The sequence below is a fragment of the Dipodomys merriami genome, unplaced genomic scaffold, assembly GCF_024711535.1.
Source record: "Dipodomys merriami isolate MVZ:Mamm:240054 unplaced genomic scaffold, mDipMer1.0.p SCAF_102, whole genome shotgun sequence".
NCBI lineage: Eukaryota > Metazoa > Chordata > Mammalia > Rodentia > Heteromyidae > Dipodomys > Dipodomys merriami.
Genome location: NW_027202294.1, coordinates 2,942,658 through 2,962,512, shown reverse-complemented (window position 1 = coordinate 2,962,512; position 19,855 = coordinate 2,942,658). Strand labels below are relative to the sequence as shown.

General features: G+C 38.8%; 1 protein-coding gene across 8 annotated transcripts in view; it reads left to right on the top strand.

Moving 5' to 3' along the window:
• Btrc (beta-transducin repeat containing E3 ubiquitin protein ligase) overlaps positions 1–19,855 on the top strand; it is a 168,518-nt gene that overhangs the window by 23,054 nt on the left and 125,609 nt on the right. For 2 of the 8 annotated variants that reach the window (XM_069994946.1, XM_069994931.1), the window contains exon 2: positions 12,193–12,249. The exons of 5 other annotated variants lie outside the window; for them this stretch is intronic. In XM_069994946.1, the coding sequence (XP_069851047.1) occupies positions 12,193–12,249 (57 nt within the window). Of the gene's footprint in view, positions 1–9,787; positions 9,981–12,192; positions 12,250–19,855 lie in introns of those variants that run through there. One more of the 8 variants, XM_069994940.1, reaches the window with a different exon arrangement.

Below are 19,855 nucleotides of genomic sequence, written 5' to 3'. Positions count from 1 at the left end.
CATCTTAAAATTTTTTATTGTTATTATAAAGGTTATGTACAGAGGGGTTACAGTTATTTAACTCAGGTAGAATACATTACTTGTTGGACCATGACACCCCTTTCTTCACTCTCCATTTTTCCCTGCACCCCTGCCCCCCACAAGTTGTATAGTTCATTTTTCAGCACAGTGTCTAGTGAGTACCACTGCTGCATTTTTCACCCTTTGTTCTTCCATTTCTGTGCCTCCTCTTACACTCCCAAAGACATGTAAACTAACAAACAAGACAACTCGGTTACCCTTCCTAAAACATATAAACAAACAACAAAAAAAATCAAAACAGCTACAAAAAAAGAGCCTCTTTGGCTCAGTGGTAGAGTGCTTGCCTTGCATGCATGAGGTCCTGGGTTTGATTCATCAGCACCATATAAGCAGAAAAGAGCTGGAAGTGGTGCTATGGCTCAAGTGGTAGAGCGCTAGCCTTGAGCTGAAGAGCTGAGGGACAGCGCCCAGGCCCAGAGTTCAGGCCTCACGACCAACAAAACAAAAAACCAAAAAACAGAAAAGAAAAAAGAAGCCCCCTTTTCCATTTCCTGGAATTCATTTTCTATTTTTTGTTGTTTGTGGGGCTTGAACTCTGGGCCTGGGCGCTGTCTCTGAGCTCTTCAGCTCAAGGCTAGTGCTCTACCACTTGAGCCACAGTGCCACTTTCTGTTTTCTAGTGGTTTATTGGAGATAAGAGTTTCATAGACTTTCCTGCCCCGGCTAGCTTTAAATTGTTACCCTTAAATCTAAGCCTCCTGAGTAGGATTACAGGCTTGAGCTACTGGTGCTCATTTTCATTTTTTAACCTTCTTGCTGCTCATGTTTGAACTAAGTGGTAAATTCAACAAAAACTAATATGGCCATTTATGAAGTATCAAGTGTAGCATTATGATTGCAAATGAACAGATAGATTTGATGGTAAATGATAAGCATCCTTTATGTGTAAAGGAATTAAATTTTAGATATATCTTCAATATCTTCCAAACTTTCTCTGTAATTAGAGCTTCTTAAATATTATTTTAAGTGCCATTATTTATTTCTAACTTCTACTTGCCCATTAAAGCAAAATGTTTCATCTAGCAGAGTAGAGACATGTTTGGAATAAACCTGATGAAAGCTGTGTTCTTTGTTCAGCAGCTGGCTGCTTGCACAGGTTTTTGTAGTAATGGATTCGGCATCTCTATATTAGAGTATTGATCTGCTTCTTGGTAGGTATGAAGTATCCCAGTAGCAATGTATTAAAGTGGTTGAAGAGCAGTTTATATTACAAATGGGATGGGAGAAGATGGAGTTCTGCAAGACTGGGCATGGACACATGCTATAAATATTCCATAAAACTGAAGATTTTTATCTGAAAACTCATGTCTAAATTCCCATATTTTCATTCTCATTTTGTTGTTGAACATTACATGAGCATTAGTGATTACACGAATACCATTAGTTTTAACTTTTTATTAGAGCTTTTGCATTTAAACCCTTTTGGAGAAGTTTTCATATTTAATGTTCTTGTGTTGTAGATGAAAATTGGTGTGACTGTGTCAGGATGCTTGCCTAGCTTGTGTAAGATTTAGTGTTACTTCTCCCTCAGAAAAGCCAATTATAAGAAATAATACTAACCATAAGGACAGTATTTTAAAGAAAGAAATTGAACATTTTCTTTCAATCCAAATACTAATATTGATTTTGTTACAGATAAGTTGATTTACATAAGTTACCTCTATATTTTATTATTGCCTGACAAACCAAAATATGTTCTTTCACATATAGGTTTAGGAAAGAAATCTTTTCTTTGTTTTTGTTTTTATTTTTTATTTTAAGACTAGCTAGGAGCCGGGGGCTAGTGGCTCATGCCTGTAATTCTAGCTACTCAGGAGGCTGAGATCTGAGGATCACAGTTCAAAGCCAGCCCGGGCAGGAAAGTCCGTGAGACTCTTATCTCCAATAAAAACCACTAGAAAACTGCAAGTGGCTTTGTGGCTCAAGCGGTAGAGAGCTCGCCTTGAGCTGAAGAGCTCAGGGACAGCCCCATGACCAACCAAAAAAAAAAAACAACAAAAAAAAAAAAACCAAAAAAAAACCCAACTAGATATGATTGGAGGGAGACCCAGTGATTCTTTTTTGAAGGATTTGTGAAAAATAAAATTGCCTCTGCAACAGCAAATGGTAGATCCTATATGACTCGTGTAAGTCACAAAGATTAGGCTACCAAATGATACCAATACACAGCTGACAGCTCAAAGACTCCATGAGTTGAGAGTTTGGAAATTTACAGTCAACCTTACTATGTACTCATGCTTTGGTATTGTATCATATCTCATAATGATGCCTGTCATTTAATCTTTTGTTTTAACTTGTCTTGGAATACATGTTTTTAATTAAAGCTAGTTTGTAAATCTATAAAAATGTATTACATTAATGTCTGATTTTTAGATTGGAGTCCAAAAGTGGACAATAGTATCACATTGTGCATTTTAGATATAGTTTACATCTTGGCTTATGATAAATTGGATTGGAAAAATCATGTTCTTTATTTTCCTGAAAGAACAAAGATTATTTGGTATATTCATCATTCCTCATTTCACAATTTCTTGTCACATTTCACTTGATTCCAAAATACTCATTTTGGATCCTTCTTGTGAATATGTAACTCTTAATATTAATGTCCTGAGAGAGGAGAATTTTTTTTATTTAACCTTAGTAATAATCAGACCATCACAGAAAATGTCCTCACAACATATCAAGCAGTCAAATAGCCAATAAACCTATTCTCCTGCTAAATTCCATATACTGGATTGGGAGAGTAGATAATGTTCATTTTTGTTACTTACCAGAGAACATGACACTTAGTCTTTGAAATAGTTATTTATTTCATATATTGTAGCTGCCAATCAGAGATTTGCAAATACTGAAGTAATAAACATTCTGCTGAAAATGAATTTCTTCCCTCTGTTGGTTTGTGTTGTCCAGGAAATCAGATATAATATGGTTATATTTATTTATGTAGGCATTTATTCCTTCTAATGAGCAAGTACTTTTCCTTTCTCTACTCCCACACAAAAGTTAAATTAAGGAGTACCTAGGAGACTTGGTTTGCAGCCATTGAAATACTGTTTGATATCAGGGGATCCTTCCATGAATAGGCTTTCCTTTTCCTTAAGAATAGAATTCATGGCCGGGTGCCAGTGGCCCACATCTATAGTCATAGCTACACAGGAGGCTGAGATCTGAGGATCTCTGCTCAAAGGCAGCCCTGGTGGAAAATGCTTGAGACTTTTATTTCCAATTAACCATCACAAGGCAAGAAGTGAAGCTGTGGTTCAAGTGGTAAAGCACTAGCCTTCAATGAAAAAGCTAAGGGACAATGGCCAGGCCCTGAATTTTAAGCCCCTTTACTGGCACCAAAAATGCCCTCAAGAAACTGCAAACAAAACAACAACAAGAATTCTTTTGGGTATCTGGGAATGTGGCTTAGTGGTAGAGTGCTTGCCTAGCATGCAGGAAGCCCTGGGTTCAATTCCTCAGTACCATATAAACAGAAAAAGCCCCAAGTGGTGCTGTGGATCAAGTGTTAGAATGAGCACAAGAAGTCCAGGCCCTGAGTTCAAGCCCCAGGACTGGCAAAAAACAAAACAACAAAATAGCTTTTGAACTTGTTGTCAGAGCAAACATATTCATAAAAGAGGAAGATTTGTTGTAAGTATGGGGGTTTGTCTTCTCTCCCTAACAAAAGATTTTACTGCGTTTTTCTTTTTGTCAGTTTTGGGGCTTGAACTCTGTGCATGGGCCCTGTCTGTCCCTGAGCTCTTCAGCCCAAGGCAAGCTCTCTACCACTTGAACCAAAGCACCACTTCTGGTTTTCTGGTGGTTGGTTAATTTGAGATGAGTCTCATGGACTTTCCTGCCCGGGCTGGCTTTGAACCGCCATCCTCAGATCTCAACCTCTTGAGTAGTTAGGATTATAGGCCCGGCTACTGTGTCTTATTTTGCTGTTTGCCTGGAAAGTGAGGGATAAAAGGGCTAAATGAGTATGTGGATTATTAACATGGTACTATTCTTTGGTGGGTTATAGCAACTGCCCCAAACATGTAAGAATGGTTCAAATACCTTTTTCCAAAGTGGAAGACTGCTTCAACTTTTTTAAAACTCTTCTGGTTAAAATCAAGTTTACGTAGTTTTGTTTGCTCCTTGCTGCTCCTTCCCACCTTTTCTATCCTTCATCTCTCAGAAATATATAATGTCTAATCTTTCCAATGAGCATTGTGGTCATTTAAAATTTGTGTAGAGGCCAAGTTCACATTATCAAAAATTGTGTTGTAACCCCATGATTCCCAGGCCTCAGCTGGTGGCCTACTTCTTTCAAATAATATTTAGTGCAATAAATCCTAAGGCAATAAAGGAATTTGGGCAGTCCCTTAGAGCTTATTGCAGTGGGATTTAACATGAATTCAGTGCAGTGAATTTTCAGTATAACCTTTTTTCGCTGGCCCTGCGGCTTGAACTCAGGGCTGGGCATGCTGTCCCTGAGCTTTTATGCTCAAGGTGAGTGATCTACCACTTGAGTGATAGCTCACTTATAGTTTTGTGATACTTAATTGGAGATAAGTTTCTCGTGGAGTTTCCTGTCCAGGCTGGCTTTGAACATTGATCCTCAGATCTTAACCTTCTGAGTATCTAGAATTACAGGTGTGAGCCACCAGTATCCGGCTACAAATAGTTTTTTTGTGGTATGATTTTTTTTTTTGTTCTTGTTGGTTGTGGGGCCTGAACTGTGGGCCTGGGCGCTGTCCCCCAGCTCTTCAGATGTAGACCAGCGCTCTACCACCTGAGCCTCAGCCCTACTTCCTGCTTTTTCTGCTTATGTGGTGCTGAGGAATCGAACCGAGGGCCTCATGCATGCAAGGCAAGCACTCTACCACTGAGCCACCTTCCCAGCCCCATTGTGTTATGATTTAAAAGACCTTTAAGTACAGTTAGAGGCAGTTGAGTTTATAAAATTTAATCTGAAGTAATTGAAGATCGACCATTACCAAAGATTACTTCAAAACTACAGCAGTCTATCTACGTCACACAATTGTTAACAATGTGGCAAATAAAGTACAAGTAAAAATTTTTTTCTTTAAAGAGTAAGGCTCACGCCTGTAATCCTAGCTACTCAGGAGGCTGAGATATGAGGCTCATGGTTTAAAGCCAGCCAGGGCAGGAAAGTGCCTGAGACTTTATGTCCATTTAACTGTCAGCAAAGTCATAAGTAGCTCAACTGGTAGAGCACTAGCCTTGAGCAGAAAACCTAAAAGACAGCACCCAGGCCCTGAGTCCAAGCCCCTGTACAAAAACAAAACAAAAAAGAACTCTAATCTTTTAGCTGGGGAAAAGTCCAGGGACAGTATCCAAGCCCTAAGTTCAAACCCCAGGACCTGGGTACAATTTTTTTTTTCAAATTCAACAGTTTATAGTAAAATCAGACATAAACCAGGATACAACTTACATTGATGCAAATAAAATCAAAACGAAGCACAGTTGTGTTTGGCAACTAAGAAAAGTAGAATGTTGTTGTTAGAAAAACTGGGTTGTCTTGTACTTTGTAATGATTATCTCATGTCAATGACTTTTTTTTTTAAATCATAATGAATTGTATTTAAGACATTTTGTATAATTTGTTTTGAGTAATCACACAATTTTTATTGCTACACAAGATTTTATATAAAATATATTTTCATGTATCAAAGGCTTTTTAAAATGTTTCTGAGGTTTTCTTTGAAACTCATGTCAATGACTTTTAAGACCTTTTGTTTTCTTTGCTAAAGCAGAATCGTGAAAATGTCTTTATAGAAAGTTGGAAAAAAAGTATATTAATTTGCTTTGGGTCATTTTAGTCTCTGTGGTAAATTTATAATTAGGAAGGCCTTTTTAAGACTGTGTTCTAGTCTCACAGGTACACAGCTACTCCATATCTGGCAAATCTAAATTCATATGTGAGGAGGTTATGTTTTTTTAAAGCATATTATTTACACAATTCACTGGAATGGCTCCTTTGGAAGTTGGGTGGCTCTCTTATGTAATTATGTACTTAGTAGCCTTGTTCTACACAGCAGTAGAAATTCAAGTAAGAAAAATTTACCGCTAATGCATAGTTATTAGAATTTTAAAGCATTTGTTTGTTCACAATTCTAGTTTATCAGACTGTTTGACTAATTGTATATTTAATAATTCAATGAAATTTATTTTAGATGGCATCCAGGTTTGAATTTTAATGGTTCTGAATATACTGGGAGCTTTTCTCTCTCCCCCTTCTTGTTTAGCAGCATTTTCATCCCTTTAGATGAAGTTGTGTGGTGAGATCAATGATTTCTATTTTAAAAATCCTTATTAGAAGTTATTAGAGATAGACTTAAATTAGTTAATCCATTTTGTCAGTGCTGAACCTGAGGTGCATAGGAATTAGGTGAATTGCTCAAGTTCATATAATTGGTTTGAGGAAAAGTCTGCACTCATGGATTAATTAGTCTGTGCGTTTTTTTTTAGTTGTCATAATAATCTAACAGCTCATTTCACTAGAGACTTCTTGCATACTTCTAGTCTTCCAGAAGTTAAAAAACAATATGTGTTTGTAAGATGCACATACAATAATAATATCAAAGTAGTAATAATCCTCATTTGCCTAGAATTCTGTAGCATTTATGCTAATGTATGGCATTTAAATTTTACTTTTTTCTACTAGTTTATAATCTTCAATATTCAGAGTTAACCTAGTTTGATTTGCAAAGTTAAAAAAATTTTTTCCCAAAATTGAGGGCTTTGTTTTGGTATAACTACAGCATCCCAAGGTGTCTGCTTTGTGGATAATATTCATTCTGGAGTTATATCTCTGTCTTCATCAATAACACACAGTTTTAGATCATGGTTTGGCTCATTTTCCCTTGGAACAAGAAGGGGCAAGCATTTTAATAATACAGATAAAGCTCTTGGAACTAAAGGAGCTGACAGTCCTCACAAGGAACCTGAGCCCAACATTAGCATTCAAGATGGCCACTTTGTATTCCTAGGGTAAATCTCACTTGGTCTTGGTATATAGTCCGTTTGCTGCTGGACTGTGTGTGCACACGTGCGGGTCCTGAGACTTGAACTCAAAGATTGGGTACTGTACTTGAGCTTTTGTGCACAAGGCTAGTGCTCTACCACTTGAGTCACAGCTCCACTTTGGGATTTTTTAGGTTACTTAATTGGTGATTAGTTAAACAAACTTTCCTGCCCATGCTGGCTTCAAACCATGATCATCAGATCTTAGGCTCCTGAATAGGCTAGTATGGCTAGAGCTACTGGTGCCTGGCTGCTGGTGGATTTTATTGAGGGTTTTGTTGAGACTTTTGCTTTTATCTTTACAAAGGTTCTTGGTTTGTAATTCTTCTATTACATTCCTCAGTCAATTTTTAAATTTCACTTATTTTAGGGGGGTGCTGGTGGCTCACGCCTGTAATCCTAGCTACTCAGGAGGCTGAGATCTGAGGATCGAGGTTCAAAGCCATCCCGGGCAGGAGAGACCGTGAGACTCCTATCTCCAATAAACCACCAGAAAACCGGAAGTGGCGCTGTAGCTCAAGTGGTAGAGCGCTCGCCTTGAGTTGAAGAGCTGAGGGACAGCGCCCAAGCCCAGAGTTCAAGCCCCATGACCGACCAAAAAAAAAAAAAAATTCACTTATTTTCAGTTCTTGTGGTCTTTGCTGACACTTTTTTTTTTCTTTTCTTTTTACTTTATGCCAGTCCTGGGGCTTGAACTCAGGGCCTGGGCATTGTCCCTGAGCTTCGTTTGCTCAACTCTACCACTTGAGCCACAGTGCCGCCTCCAGATTTTTCTGTTTATATGGTACTGAGGGATGGAACCCAGGGCTTCATGCATACTGGACACCACTCTATCACTAAGCAACGTTTCTTTTTTTTTTTTTTTTAATTTTTTATTTTTGGTCCAGTCGTGGGGCCTGAACTCTGGGCCTGGACGCTGTCCCTCAGCTCTTCAGCTCAAGGCTAGCGCTCTACCGCTTGAGCCATGGTGCCACTTCTGGTTTTTTCTTTTTTGCTTATGTGGTGCTGAGGAATTGAACCCAGGGCCTCGTGCATGCAAGGCAAGCGCTCTACCACTGAGCCACCTTCCCAGCCCCAGACATTTTCTTTAAAAAAATATTGCCCTTAGTTATTGTAACTTCTTAGTCCTAGTTACATTAAACCCTTTATCTTTGAAGTTAATTCCAATGTATGTATCATTTAGGTATTGGAATTTGTTGATGGCAGTTGAAATTTTCTTCTTTTTTGGTTTGCAAATAAATTTTGGGGGGCTGGAAAGGTGGCTCAGTGGTAGAGCACTTGCCTTGCATGCATGAGGCCCTGGGTTCGTTTCCTCAGCACCACATAAACAAAAAGAAAAAAAGCCGGAAGTGGTGCTGTGGCTCAAGTGGTAGAGCGCTAGCCTTGAGCTGAAGAGCTGAGGGACAGCGCCAAGGCTGACAAAAAAATAAAAACAAAAGCACATTTTGGGTTGTATCTTTGATCTTTGTGTCTGGCGTAAATTACTTAGCATAACATGTTGGAGGAATGTTGTAGTGTATCATTTGTTTTTTGTGTCTGAATTTGTGTCTAATATTTCATTGTACGTACACTAAAATTTGTTCATTGACATTTTTTGCATTTCTGGCTGTTTTAAATAAAGATGTTATAAGCATATGTGTTATATGTATTTCAGTAACTATTACATACTTTTGAGAATATACCTAGAATGAGAATTGCTTGGACTGCTCATATGGAGATTCTATGTTTAACATTTTTTTTTTTTTTTGGTCACTCATGGGGCTTAAACTCTGGGCCTGGGAGCTGTCTCTCAGCTCTTCAGCTAAAGACTAGCGCCCTACCACTTACTTGAGCCACAGCGCCACTCCCAGTTTACTGGTGGTTTATTGAAGATAAAGAGTTTCATTGGACAGCGCCCACCCCCAGAGTTTAAGCCCCATGACTGGAAAAAAAAAAGAAAAAAAGAAAAAAAAAGTTTCATGGACTTTCCTGCCTAGGGGCTAGCTTTGAACCACGATCCTCAGATCTCTGCCTTCTAAGTAGCTAGGATTACAGGAGTGAGCCACTGGCACTGGCTTATGTTTAACTTTTTGAGGAAATGCCAAACATTTTTTGCTTTTGCTGAACCATTTTATATTCCTGCCAATAATGCACGAGTTCATTTTTCATTCACATTCTTCCTTGCATCAATTATTTTCTACCATAGGATTATTTTGTACTTTGATGATAAAGTACTTTTTCAATATATCTGGATGGCTTTTTATAATATATCTGGATGGTGTGTGGAGGGTTTTTCTGTATGTCTCATTCTGTGTGTGTGTGTGTGTGAGTGTGTGTGTGTGTGTGTGTGTGTGTGTGTGTGTGTGTGTGTGTAGGGTTTTTCTGTATTCTTATTCTCTGTGTGTATATGTTTTGTTGTTGTTGTTGTTGTTGTTGTTGTTGTGGGGCCTGAACTCTGGGCCTGGGTGCTGTCCCTCAGCTCTTCAGCTCAAGGCTAGCGCTCTCCCACTTGAGCCACAGCACCACTTCTGGCTTTTTTGTTTTTGCTTACGTGGTGCTGAGGAATCTAACCCCGGGCCTCATGCATGCAAGGCAAGCGCTCTACCACTGAGTCACCTTCCCAGTCCTGTGTGTGTGTTTTATACCTCTTCTAGTCCCCCATAAATTCTTGTTTCTTTTTTCTTTTTTCTTTTTTTGCCAGTCCTGGAGCTTGAACTTAGGGCCTGGTCACTGTCCTGAGCTTCTTTTGCTCAAGGCTAGCGTTCTACCACTTGAGCCAGAGCACCACTTCTGGCTTTTTCTGTTTATGTGGTACTGAGGAATTCAACACAGGACTTCATGCATGCTAGGCGTCAAGCACTCTACCACTAAGCCACATTCCCATCCTTCTGTTTCTTTTGGTAAGTAGCTGCATTATTTTTTCTCTTTTATAGGCTGGAAAGTACCCCATATAAAAGGATATAGTACATTTTAATTTTTATCTTGTTTCCTTCCATCAGGGATTACATGATTGCATTGTTTATAGTCCATTTTTTTTTCCTTGTCTGAGATTGGAATTCAAACTTTTGATCTATCGTTTGTGCTCACAGGCTGATGCTCTATCACTTGAAGCTTGGGTCCAGTGGCACCTCCTCCCCTCCTTCGCCCTATTTATTTTTGTTGTTGTTAATGGGGCTTGAACTCTGGACCTGGGTGCTTTCCCTCAGCTCTTCAGCTCAATGTTAGTGCTCTAACACTTAAGCCACAGAGCCACTTCTGGTGTTCTGGTGGTTGATTGGAGAAGTTTCATGGTCTTTCCTGACTGGCCTGGCTTTGAACTGCGGTCCTCAGATCTCAACCTTTGAGTAGCTAGGATTTTCAGGTGTGAGCCACCAGCACCTGGCTAGTCCCCAGTTTTTAAAATACATATTCCATACCCCACACATTTTATCTGGTTTCCTTAATATACGGCTTAATCTATGGTGTGAGGCCAAGTTTGATACAGTTAATATCCTGTGGTGGAAGCCAAACCTTTTATTCATAGCTCCTACTCATTTAGTATGCTATGTCCTCATTTTGCTTAGTTTGACTATACACAGATTTCAATTAACACAGTGCACTTAAATAATATCAGTTCTTTCTCCACCAATATGTTTCAACTTTCAACTGCCATAGTATGTTAACTGTAACTTTGTAAAGAAAAAACTTATTTGCTAGCTCTGAGTCCACAAATCACTATGTGCAAACAGATGTAGGTTGTGATCAGTCAGTTAGTCCAGTCTGTTGATATAAACAGATTAACATCTGTTAATCAAGTTCATATATAGATGCCAGTGTTTAGATTCACTGTTTCCTTCTGTGATATTTTGCAAAAAATAGATAGATAAAAGTGGGAATTAGTTAAAGATGAAGAATAATAACAAAACTTGAAGTGTTTTCTTGTGTTTTGTTTTTGTTTTTGCTGGTCCTGGAACTTGAACTTGGGGCCTGGTGCTGTTCCTGAGCCTCTTTGTGCTCAAGGCTAATGTTCTACCACTTGAGCCACAGTGCCACTTCCAACTTTTTCTGAATAGTTTATTGGAGATAGAAGTGTTGAGTGTCATGGATTTTAAAATCTGGGCTGGCTTGGAATCGGGATCCTTAGATCTCAACCTTTGAGTAGCTAGGATTACAGTTGTGAGCCACTGGCCTGGCTAAATATTGAAGTTGGAGTGAAAGATGAAGTCAAAGAAAAAATAGCTGACCACAGTGATGTTGATACTGCCATCATTTGGTAGTCTCCAGATATTCAGAGGAAGTTAGCAAAGTTGAATTTATTAGCCTAAATAAGTGAGGAAATTGGTTATAAAAAAAGAATATGAAGATTTCCCAGAGGAAAATTTTTACATTAAGTAAAAAACTTCACATAAAAAGTTCTCTTGGAGCTATTTCACAACATTGAAAAGGGAAAGGATAAAATGTTAGTAGATGACCTCAACAACAGTTGCCAAGGTACAGTAAAATTGCTTGCTTTGTATGTTTGTAGGAATTCTGTAGGTGGGTGCTGATTCTAATCAGTGGCCATTTCAAGCCAACACAGGCAGATAAATCCACAAAAAAAAAAAAAAAAAAAAAAAACCAGCAAAAAAAAATGGAGCTGTGGCTCAAGCTATAAAGAGTCCCAGCCCAGGGAAGGTGGCTGTGTGGTAGAGCGCTTGCCTTACATGCTTGCATGAGGCCTGGGTTTGATTCCTCAGCACCACATAAGCAAAAAGAAAAAAAAGCCGGAAGTGGCGCTGTGGCTCAAGTGGTAGAGCGCTAGCGTTGAGTTGAATAGCTGAGGGACAGTGCCCCAGGCCCAGAGTTTAGGCCCCACGACAGGACCCAAAAACAAACAAAAAACAAAAGAGTCCCAGCTCAGAGTAGAAAAAGCTGAGAGACTTCACAATTGTCATCAACTTTTTTGAAAACTTGTGGTTGTATCTCTTTATGGTTACCTGAGTTACTTTTGCCCACCCTGCTTTTCTTTACAGGATTCTAAATGTTCATTCTGTGATTTTCTGTATGTTAGGTTGTCTTCGTCATTTTCCCATTTTTGATCTCTGGTTCAGCATAGTGATTTTCTTTCTTTTCTTTTTTTTGTTTCTGCTGCAGCCTGACCCCTGGTGCCACACCCAGATGCCGAGGGGGCTCAAAGGCAGGGAGAGCAAGGTGATTTTTCTGATTTTCATGTTTATGAATTCTCACTTGCTCTATATCTATAATCTTCTCTTAAACCAATCTAATACATTCTTCTTTTCCCTATTTTTTTGTTATTAAGTAGTTGTACAGAGCTTACAATTCCCTATGTAAAGTTATGAGCACAATGTTATTTTGATCAGTGTCATCTCTTCCTTTGTCAAGTTATATAGTTGAATTTTTACATAATGTACATTGAATATAATGACTACATTAATATATTAGTGCATTAGTACATTCTTAATTTCTATTTTTGAAGTTTATGATTATGATTATGATTATTTTTGGTGCCAGTCCTGGATCTTGAATTCAGGGCTTGGGCTAATGTTGTTGTTCCTGAGGGTTTTTTTTTTTTTTTTGCCAAAGGCTAGCACTCTATCCCTTAATCTACAGCTCTACTTTCTTTTCTTTTTTTTTTTTTGCAGTTTTTTGCAGGATTTTCCTGTCCAGATTGACTTTGAACCACATCCTCAGATCTCATCTCCTAAGTAGCTAGGATTACAGGTGTGAGCCACCAATGCCTGGCAAACATTAATAGTAGAACTCTTCTTAATAGTAAAATAATTTAACATTACAGTGTCTATATCAAACCAGTCTAGTGTATTATATTTTTTCCTGTATTTACTATTTGTGTTCATTTATCTCCCTAAACTGGGAAGACAAATTGTGGCTGGGGATGTAGCTAGCATATAGTGATGGTTTTGATTTCTAGTACCAAAAAAGGAAAAAAAAAATTAAATGGAGTGAAAAATAACTAAGAGCAGGGATTTGTAATAGTGAATCTATGGATTTTAGAGATGTGTTGTATATAACTTATCTAAATTTGTTTGTTCTATTAAAGTAATACACAAAACTAACACAATAAAACTAATATATTACAATCTTCAGATTGTAATGGTTAAGTGAAATAGTATACATAAATAATGTACATAATGCCTGGCAAATCATTTTTGCCTGATAGTTTTCTTGTTTTTGTTTTGTCAGTCATGGGATTTGAACTCTGGGCCTGGGCGCTGTCCCCAAGCTCTTCAGCTCAAGGTGAGCACTCTACCACTTGAGCCACAGTGCCACTTCCAGTTTTCTGGTGGTTTTTATTGGAGATAAGAGTCTCATGGACTTTCCTGCCTGGGCTGGCTTTGAACCTTCATCCTTAGATCTCAGCCTCCTGAGTAGCTAGGATTACAGACATGAGCCACCAGCTCCCAGCTACTTGATAGTTTTTGGTTCTATCTTATCTGTGTACTTCAGACATGAAAAATAAGTATTGATTTTTTGTTTTGTTTTTGGGTCTGGTCATGGGGCTTGATCTCTGGGCCTGGGCTCTGTCCCTCAGCTCTTCAGCTCAAGGCTAGCACTCTGCCACTTGAGCCACAGCACCACGTTCTGCTTTTTTTCTTTTTGCTTATGTGGTGTTGGGGAATTGAACCCAGGGCTTCATGCATGCAAGGCAAGCGCTCTACCACTGAGCCACCTTCCCATAAGTATTGTTTTTATGGGTACTAGTTTATAGTGTCTTCTCAGAATATTTCAAAATATAAGTGATATTCTTGTCAGCCTATTCTTGATAAATAATGATGCCACTGTGCCTTTATTTAGTTTTACATAAGTTTGTGCAGTAGCTCTATGTGAGATATACTCATCCTATATGACAGGCGAGAGTTTCAGTTTTGGGATGAATTGAATAGGAATTCTTAAAAGGTAGTTACTGAATTTGTATAGGTTGGAGTATGAATGCATGGCAGGAGAAGCAGTTCTCTTGGCCAGGATTTTTTTTTTTTTGGTCGATCATGGGGCTTGAACTCAGGGCCTGGGAGCTGTCCCTGAGCTACTTTGTGCTCAAGGCTAGCGCTCTACCACTTGAGCCACAGGGCCACTTCCTTGGCCTGGATTTTTTTAGTTGATAAAGTAGTGAAAAGGGAATTCTTCTATTCTATGGCTTAAGGATACATAAACTCTCAATGCAGCAATCTTTTTATTGTTGATTATTATAGCTTCTAGTACTCCTAGAAGTTGACCATAAGGGACTTGAGTTTAGGAGATTTTGTCTTTCAGCTTTTATATAGTAAATGCTGAGGCCAGCCCTTTGCCTGTAGGGCCTTCAATCAGTGAAGAGGATCTGTGACATTACTTATGGCAGTCAAGTATTGGGGGAGGAGTAGAGATTTTCAGTGTTCTTTGTATAAGTGAATTTGTACCACTGAATCTGATAGACACTGAATACTATATTCTTGGAAATATAGAAATAGAAATGTAAACGCATACATGTAATATATGCTTTTTTTTTCTCTGTCTTTTTTTTTTTTTTTTTGCCAGTTCTAGGGCTTGAACTCAGCGCCTGGGCACTATCCTTGAGCTTTGAAGCTCAAGGCTAACATTCTACCACTCGAATTACAGCACCACTTCTGCTTTTTCTGTTTATATATTACCAAGGAATCAAATCCAGAGTTTCATGCATGCTAAAAGCACTCCATCACTAAGCCATATTCCCAGTCCTTTCTTTTTTGGGGGGGTTATACTTTTTGCTGGTTAATTGGAAGAGTCTCTTAAACTTGTATTCACAAACTTGTATGACTTCAAACTGCTGTTCTCAGATTTCAGCCTCCCAAATAGCTAGGATTGTAAGGTGTGAGTCACCAGCATCCAACCAGCAAGCCTGTGAACTTTTAATTGGATAAAAATGCAGTTCAAATTATTTAGTCTCTCTCTTTAGTTTTATAGAAAAGAGTCAGTTGGGTGGGGTTAGTTGGAAAATGATCTGAAGAAACTATGTAGAGACCTATAAACTAATCATACTTTGTTGTAGTTTTTGAGATTGCCTAGAAGAACCATCTGAGTATCTTAAAGTTCTTTAAAAGTTAGAAATTACATTTATTTAAACCTGAGAATTTAGTTGCTGGTTCTGGAGTATACCTTAACCATTTATTATTATTTTTAATAAAAAATATTGAGGGCTGAAAATGTAGCTCAATAATAGAGCATTTTCCTACCCAGCATTCATGAAACACTGAATTGTATTCCTAATTCCCTCTTTCCTAACAAGCAAACAATTATAGGGAGATTGATTTTATTCATTTATTCATTTATTTATTTATTTATTTTTGTTGCGGGGCTTGAACTCTGGGCCTAGGCACTTTTCCCTCGGCACTTTTCCCTCAGCTCTTCAGCTCAAGGCAAGTGCTCTACCACTTGAGCCACTGCGCCACGTCCAGGGAGATTTTAGAAATTTAAATATAATATACAAGGAGAAACAAGGGACGCTTAAAGCTTTACATTAGACACTATGCTTTTCAAACTTTTTAAAGATATAAAAGGCCAGGCACTGGTTGCTCATAGCTGTAATCCTAACTACTCAGGAGGCTGTGATCTGAGGATTGTGGTTCAAAGCCAGCCTAAGCAGGAAAGTCTGTGAGACTCTTTTTTTTTTTTTTTGGGTCCAGTTGTGGGGCCTGAACTCTGGGCCTGGGCGCTGTCCCTCAGCTCTTCAGCTCAAGGCTAGTGCTCTACAACTTGAGCCACAGAGCCACTTCCGGCTCTTTTCTTTTTGCTTATGTGGTGCTGAGGAATCGAACCCAGGGCCTCATGCATGCAAGGCAAGTGCTCTACTACTGAGCCACCTTCCCAGCCCCAGTCCGTGAGACTCTTTATCTCCAGCTAACCACTAGAAAACTGGAAGTGACACTGTGGCTCAAAGTAGCCTTGAGCAAGAGAGGTCAGGGATAGTGCCCAGCCCCTGAGTTTAAGCCTGTGACTGACTCCCTTCCCCCCAAAATCAATTAAGGACATATATATTAACATACATTAGTTGTATGGGGAGGGTTTGTTATATTTCCACACATGTGTACAATGTATGCTGATGAAACTTACCCTCTCCACATTTTTCTTTGCCCCATATCTCCCTTCTTAAAACAATTCCAACACCTTTTTTTGTTTTTTCATACATGCAAACCGCTTTAACTATATTCATCCTTATTCACCAGCTAGAGCCTATTTTACTTTCCTATCATTAATATTTTAAACTATGTATTGTATCATGGAGTTTTAACATGGTATTTGCATATGTGTATGTGTATATCAGAATTACCCCCTGCCCCTCCACACACACCTTTTTTTTTTTGGTGCCAGTCCTGGGTTTGAGCTCAGGGCCTGAGTGCTATCATGAGCTTTTTTTTTTTTTTGCTCAAGGCTAGTACTATATCATTTGAGCTACAATGGTTAATTGGAGATAAAGTCTCATAGACTTTCCTGCCCTGTCTGGAGTTTCACATTGGTCCTCAAATTTCAACCTCCTGAGTAGCTAGGTGTAATTACAGGTGTGAGCTACCAGCCTCCTGTGAAGAACCCTTTCTATTGCTTTTTTCTCTTTCAACAGCTTTCATTATGATTCCTTGTATTAGAGGACATGTTTATTAGATGATGAAAGATAGGTAGGGCAAGTTTTGTTTTTTGTTTTTTTGTTTTTTTGTTTTTTTTTTAAAAGACTGCTCTATCATGGGGGGGGGAAGGAGAAGGATTGGGATTGGGGGGGGAGGGGGGAGGCTGGGAAGGGATGTGAAGGGTAAACAAAGGAGGAGGCTGCAATGCTTGGTAAGAAATGTACGCATTATCCTGCCCATGTAATTGTAACTCCTCTGTACAGTATGTTCACAAATAAAATAAAATTAAATTAAAAAAAAAGACTGCTCTATCAGAATGGCTGTAAAAGATATAGGATGTAGCTGGGCACTGGTTGGCTCATACCTGTAATCCTAGCTGCTCAGGAGGACATGGTTCAAAGCCAACTCAGGAAAGAAAGTCCTTGAAACTCTTATTCCAATCATCCACCACTAGAAAACCAGAAGTGGAGCTGTGACTTAAAGTGATAAGTGCTAACCTTGAGCAAAAAAGCTCAGGGACAGTGCACAGGCCCTAGGTTCAAGCCCCATGACCAGCCCCCCCCCCCCCAAAAAAAAAGATTGTATATGGGAATAGCAACCAAAATGGTAGTCCTTTCCACTCTTACTTATTGCTTTGAATTTTTTACCCCTTCATTGTGACAATGCTGTTAACTTTGAAGGGAAAAAGGTAGAATAGAATTTTTTTTGGGGGGGGGGGTCTGGTCATGGGGCCTGAACTCTGGACCTGGGCGCTGTCCCTCATCTCTTCAGCTCAAGGCTAGCGCTCTACCACTTGAGCCACAGCACCACTTCGGCTTTTTTTTTTTTCTGCTTATGTGGTGCTGAGGGATCAAACCCAGGGCCTCAAGCATGCAAGGCAAGTGCTCCGCCACTTAGCCACCTTCCCAGCCCCCTAGAGTAGAATTTATAGTTTACTTATATATATATATATATATATATATATATATATATATATATATATATAAAATTTATTTATTTATTATTTTTTTGTCAGTCATGGGGCTTGAACTCTGGGTCTGGGCACTGTCACTGAGCTCTTCAGCTCAAGGTTACCATCTGAGCCACAGTGCCACTTCCGGTTTTCTGGTGGTTTATTGGAGATAAGAGTTTCGTGGCTGGCTTTGAACCACAATCCTCAGATCTCAGCCTCCTGAGTAGCTAGGATTACAGGCACCTAGCTTGTTTATTTGTTTTTTGTTTTTTTTGTCGTTCATAAGGCCTGAACTCTGGACCTGGGCACTGTCCCTCAACTCTTCAGCTCAAGGCTAGTGCTCTACCACTTTGCCACAGCACAACTTCTGACTTTTTCTGCTTCTGTGTTGCTGAGGAATTGAACCCAGGGCCTCAGGCATGCAAGGCAAGCGCTCTACCACTGAGCCACCTTCCCAGCCTAATTATATTTTTTTGCCAAAAATTTTAAGTTGCATTTACCAGTATAGGTAAGATTGTTACAATACTAACCAATTTGAAAGTTAGTTTTTTTTTTTTAATTGTATTTTATTTTATTTGAGAACATACTGTACAGAGGGGCTACAATTACATGGGCAGGATAATGCATACATTTCTTACCAAGCATTGCAGCCTCCTCCTTTGTTTACCCTTCACTTCCCTTCCCCGCCTCCCCCCTCCCCCTGAAAGTTAGTTTTTAAGTTGAACCATAATATATAAAATCTTACAGTAATGTGTACATCTGACTATATTCAAGTGCAGTTTTCATACTCATACCAATTGTCTTGTAATACCAGGGAATGCATCCTCTGTGTGGTGTTTGCTAGTTAATGCTATTTTGGAAATCACACTGGTATTTTCTAGTTGCTTCCCTAATTTTTTGTGATTTATTATTGATCAAAATTTTATTTTGGAATTTTAATTTTAGGGGATAGGATAAGCCCTTTCAAATTTTTAATTGTTAGAGTAGTTTTGATGGAGGTTAGGCATGCAGTAATGAGAAAAAGCCTTAGAATTATAACAAAAAGGAAGCTCATAATAAGAATTATGTAAAATGGGCGAGACAGTTCACATGAGGAATACCTTGAAAACTTACCTCAGAATACTCACAAATAGGAATAAGTAATGTATATATATATATTTTTTTTGTCGGTCATGGGGCTTGAACTCCAGGCCTGGGCGCTGTCCCTCAGCTCTTCAGCTCAAGGCGAGCGCTCTACCACTTGAGCTACAGCGCCACTTCCGGTTTTCTGGTGGTTTATTGGAGATAGGAGTCTCATGGTCTCTCCTGCCCGGGCTGGCTTTGAACCGCGATCCTCAGATCTCAGCCTCCTGAGTAGCTAGGATTACAGGCATGAGCCACCAGCGCCCGGCTAAGTAATGTATATTTTAAGAAGTAAGATGAGTCCCATAGTCTGTGAATGAAGCCTGTCTGGTTAGCTTCTAGACACAGCTGTGCTGTGCATAATTCAGCATGGCTTAGAGTGTGAGCCACTGACCTCCCTGAAAGCATGTGGGAGAAATAACAAGCTGTCTCCTAATTCCTACTTTATCATTATCTTTTACCTTCTTTTTCCTGTTCTGTATTTTCATACTCTTTTTTTTTTTTTTTTAATTTCTACATCTTCTTTCCCCCCATGGGTTGTGGAGCTTGAACACAGGGCCAGAAGGAAGAAGTTCTGTGCCTAGGTAGCAATAGGTCTGGATTTTAGTCTCTACTTCTCTATTTTCTAAATTCATGAGCACATCAGATGTATACCTAATTTTGTCTCAGTATGAGGATAATGATCTGAAGACAATAGTCTAGGTCAGATCATCTTTTGTTTTGCCATGAATTGTATCAATTATAGATGTGAACAGTGAATATCATATTTTCCCTCCTAGTATTAATTTTCACTAGAGTGTTTAAAAAGTATGATGACATTAAATTTTCAAAGTCTGTAATGTAAAGATTAGTGTTGTGTAAAATGGCTTCTTTATTAAAAATGTATTTGTTGAGTATGTTAGGTTAATATTGTAGTTATTAGATTATAACAGCACTTGAGTTGATGTACAAAACCTCAGCCCTGGAATACTTGTAGAGAAACATGAACAATACAAAAATGTTTCTTTAATGTGTAGTGTCTTCTAAAGTTCTTTTTTAAAAAACTTTTTATTGTTACTTAAAGGTGATACACAGAGGGATTACAGTTATATAAGTCAGGCAATGAGTACATTTCTTTTTGGACAGTGTTACC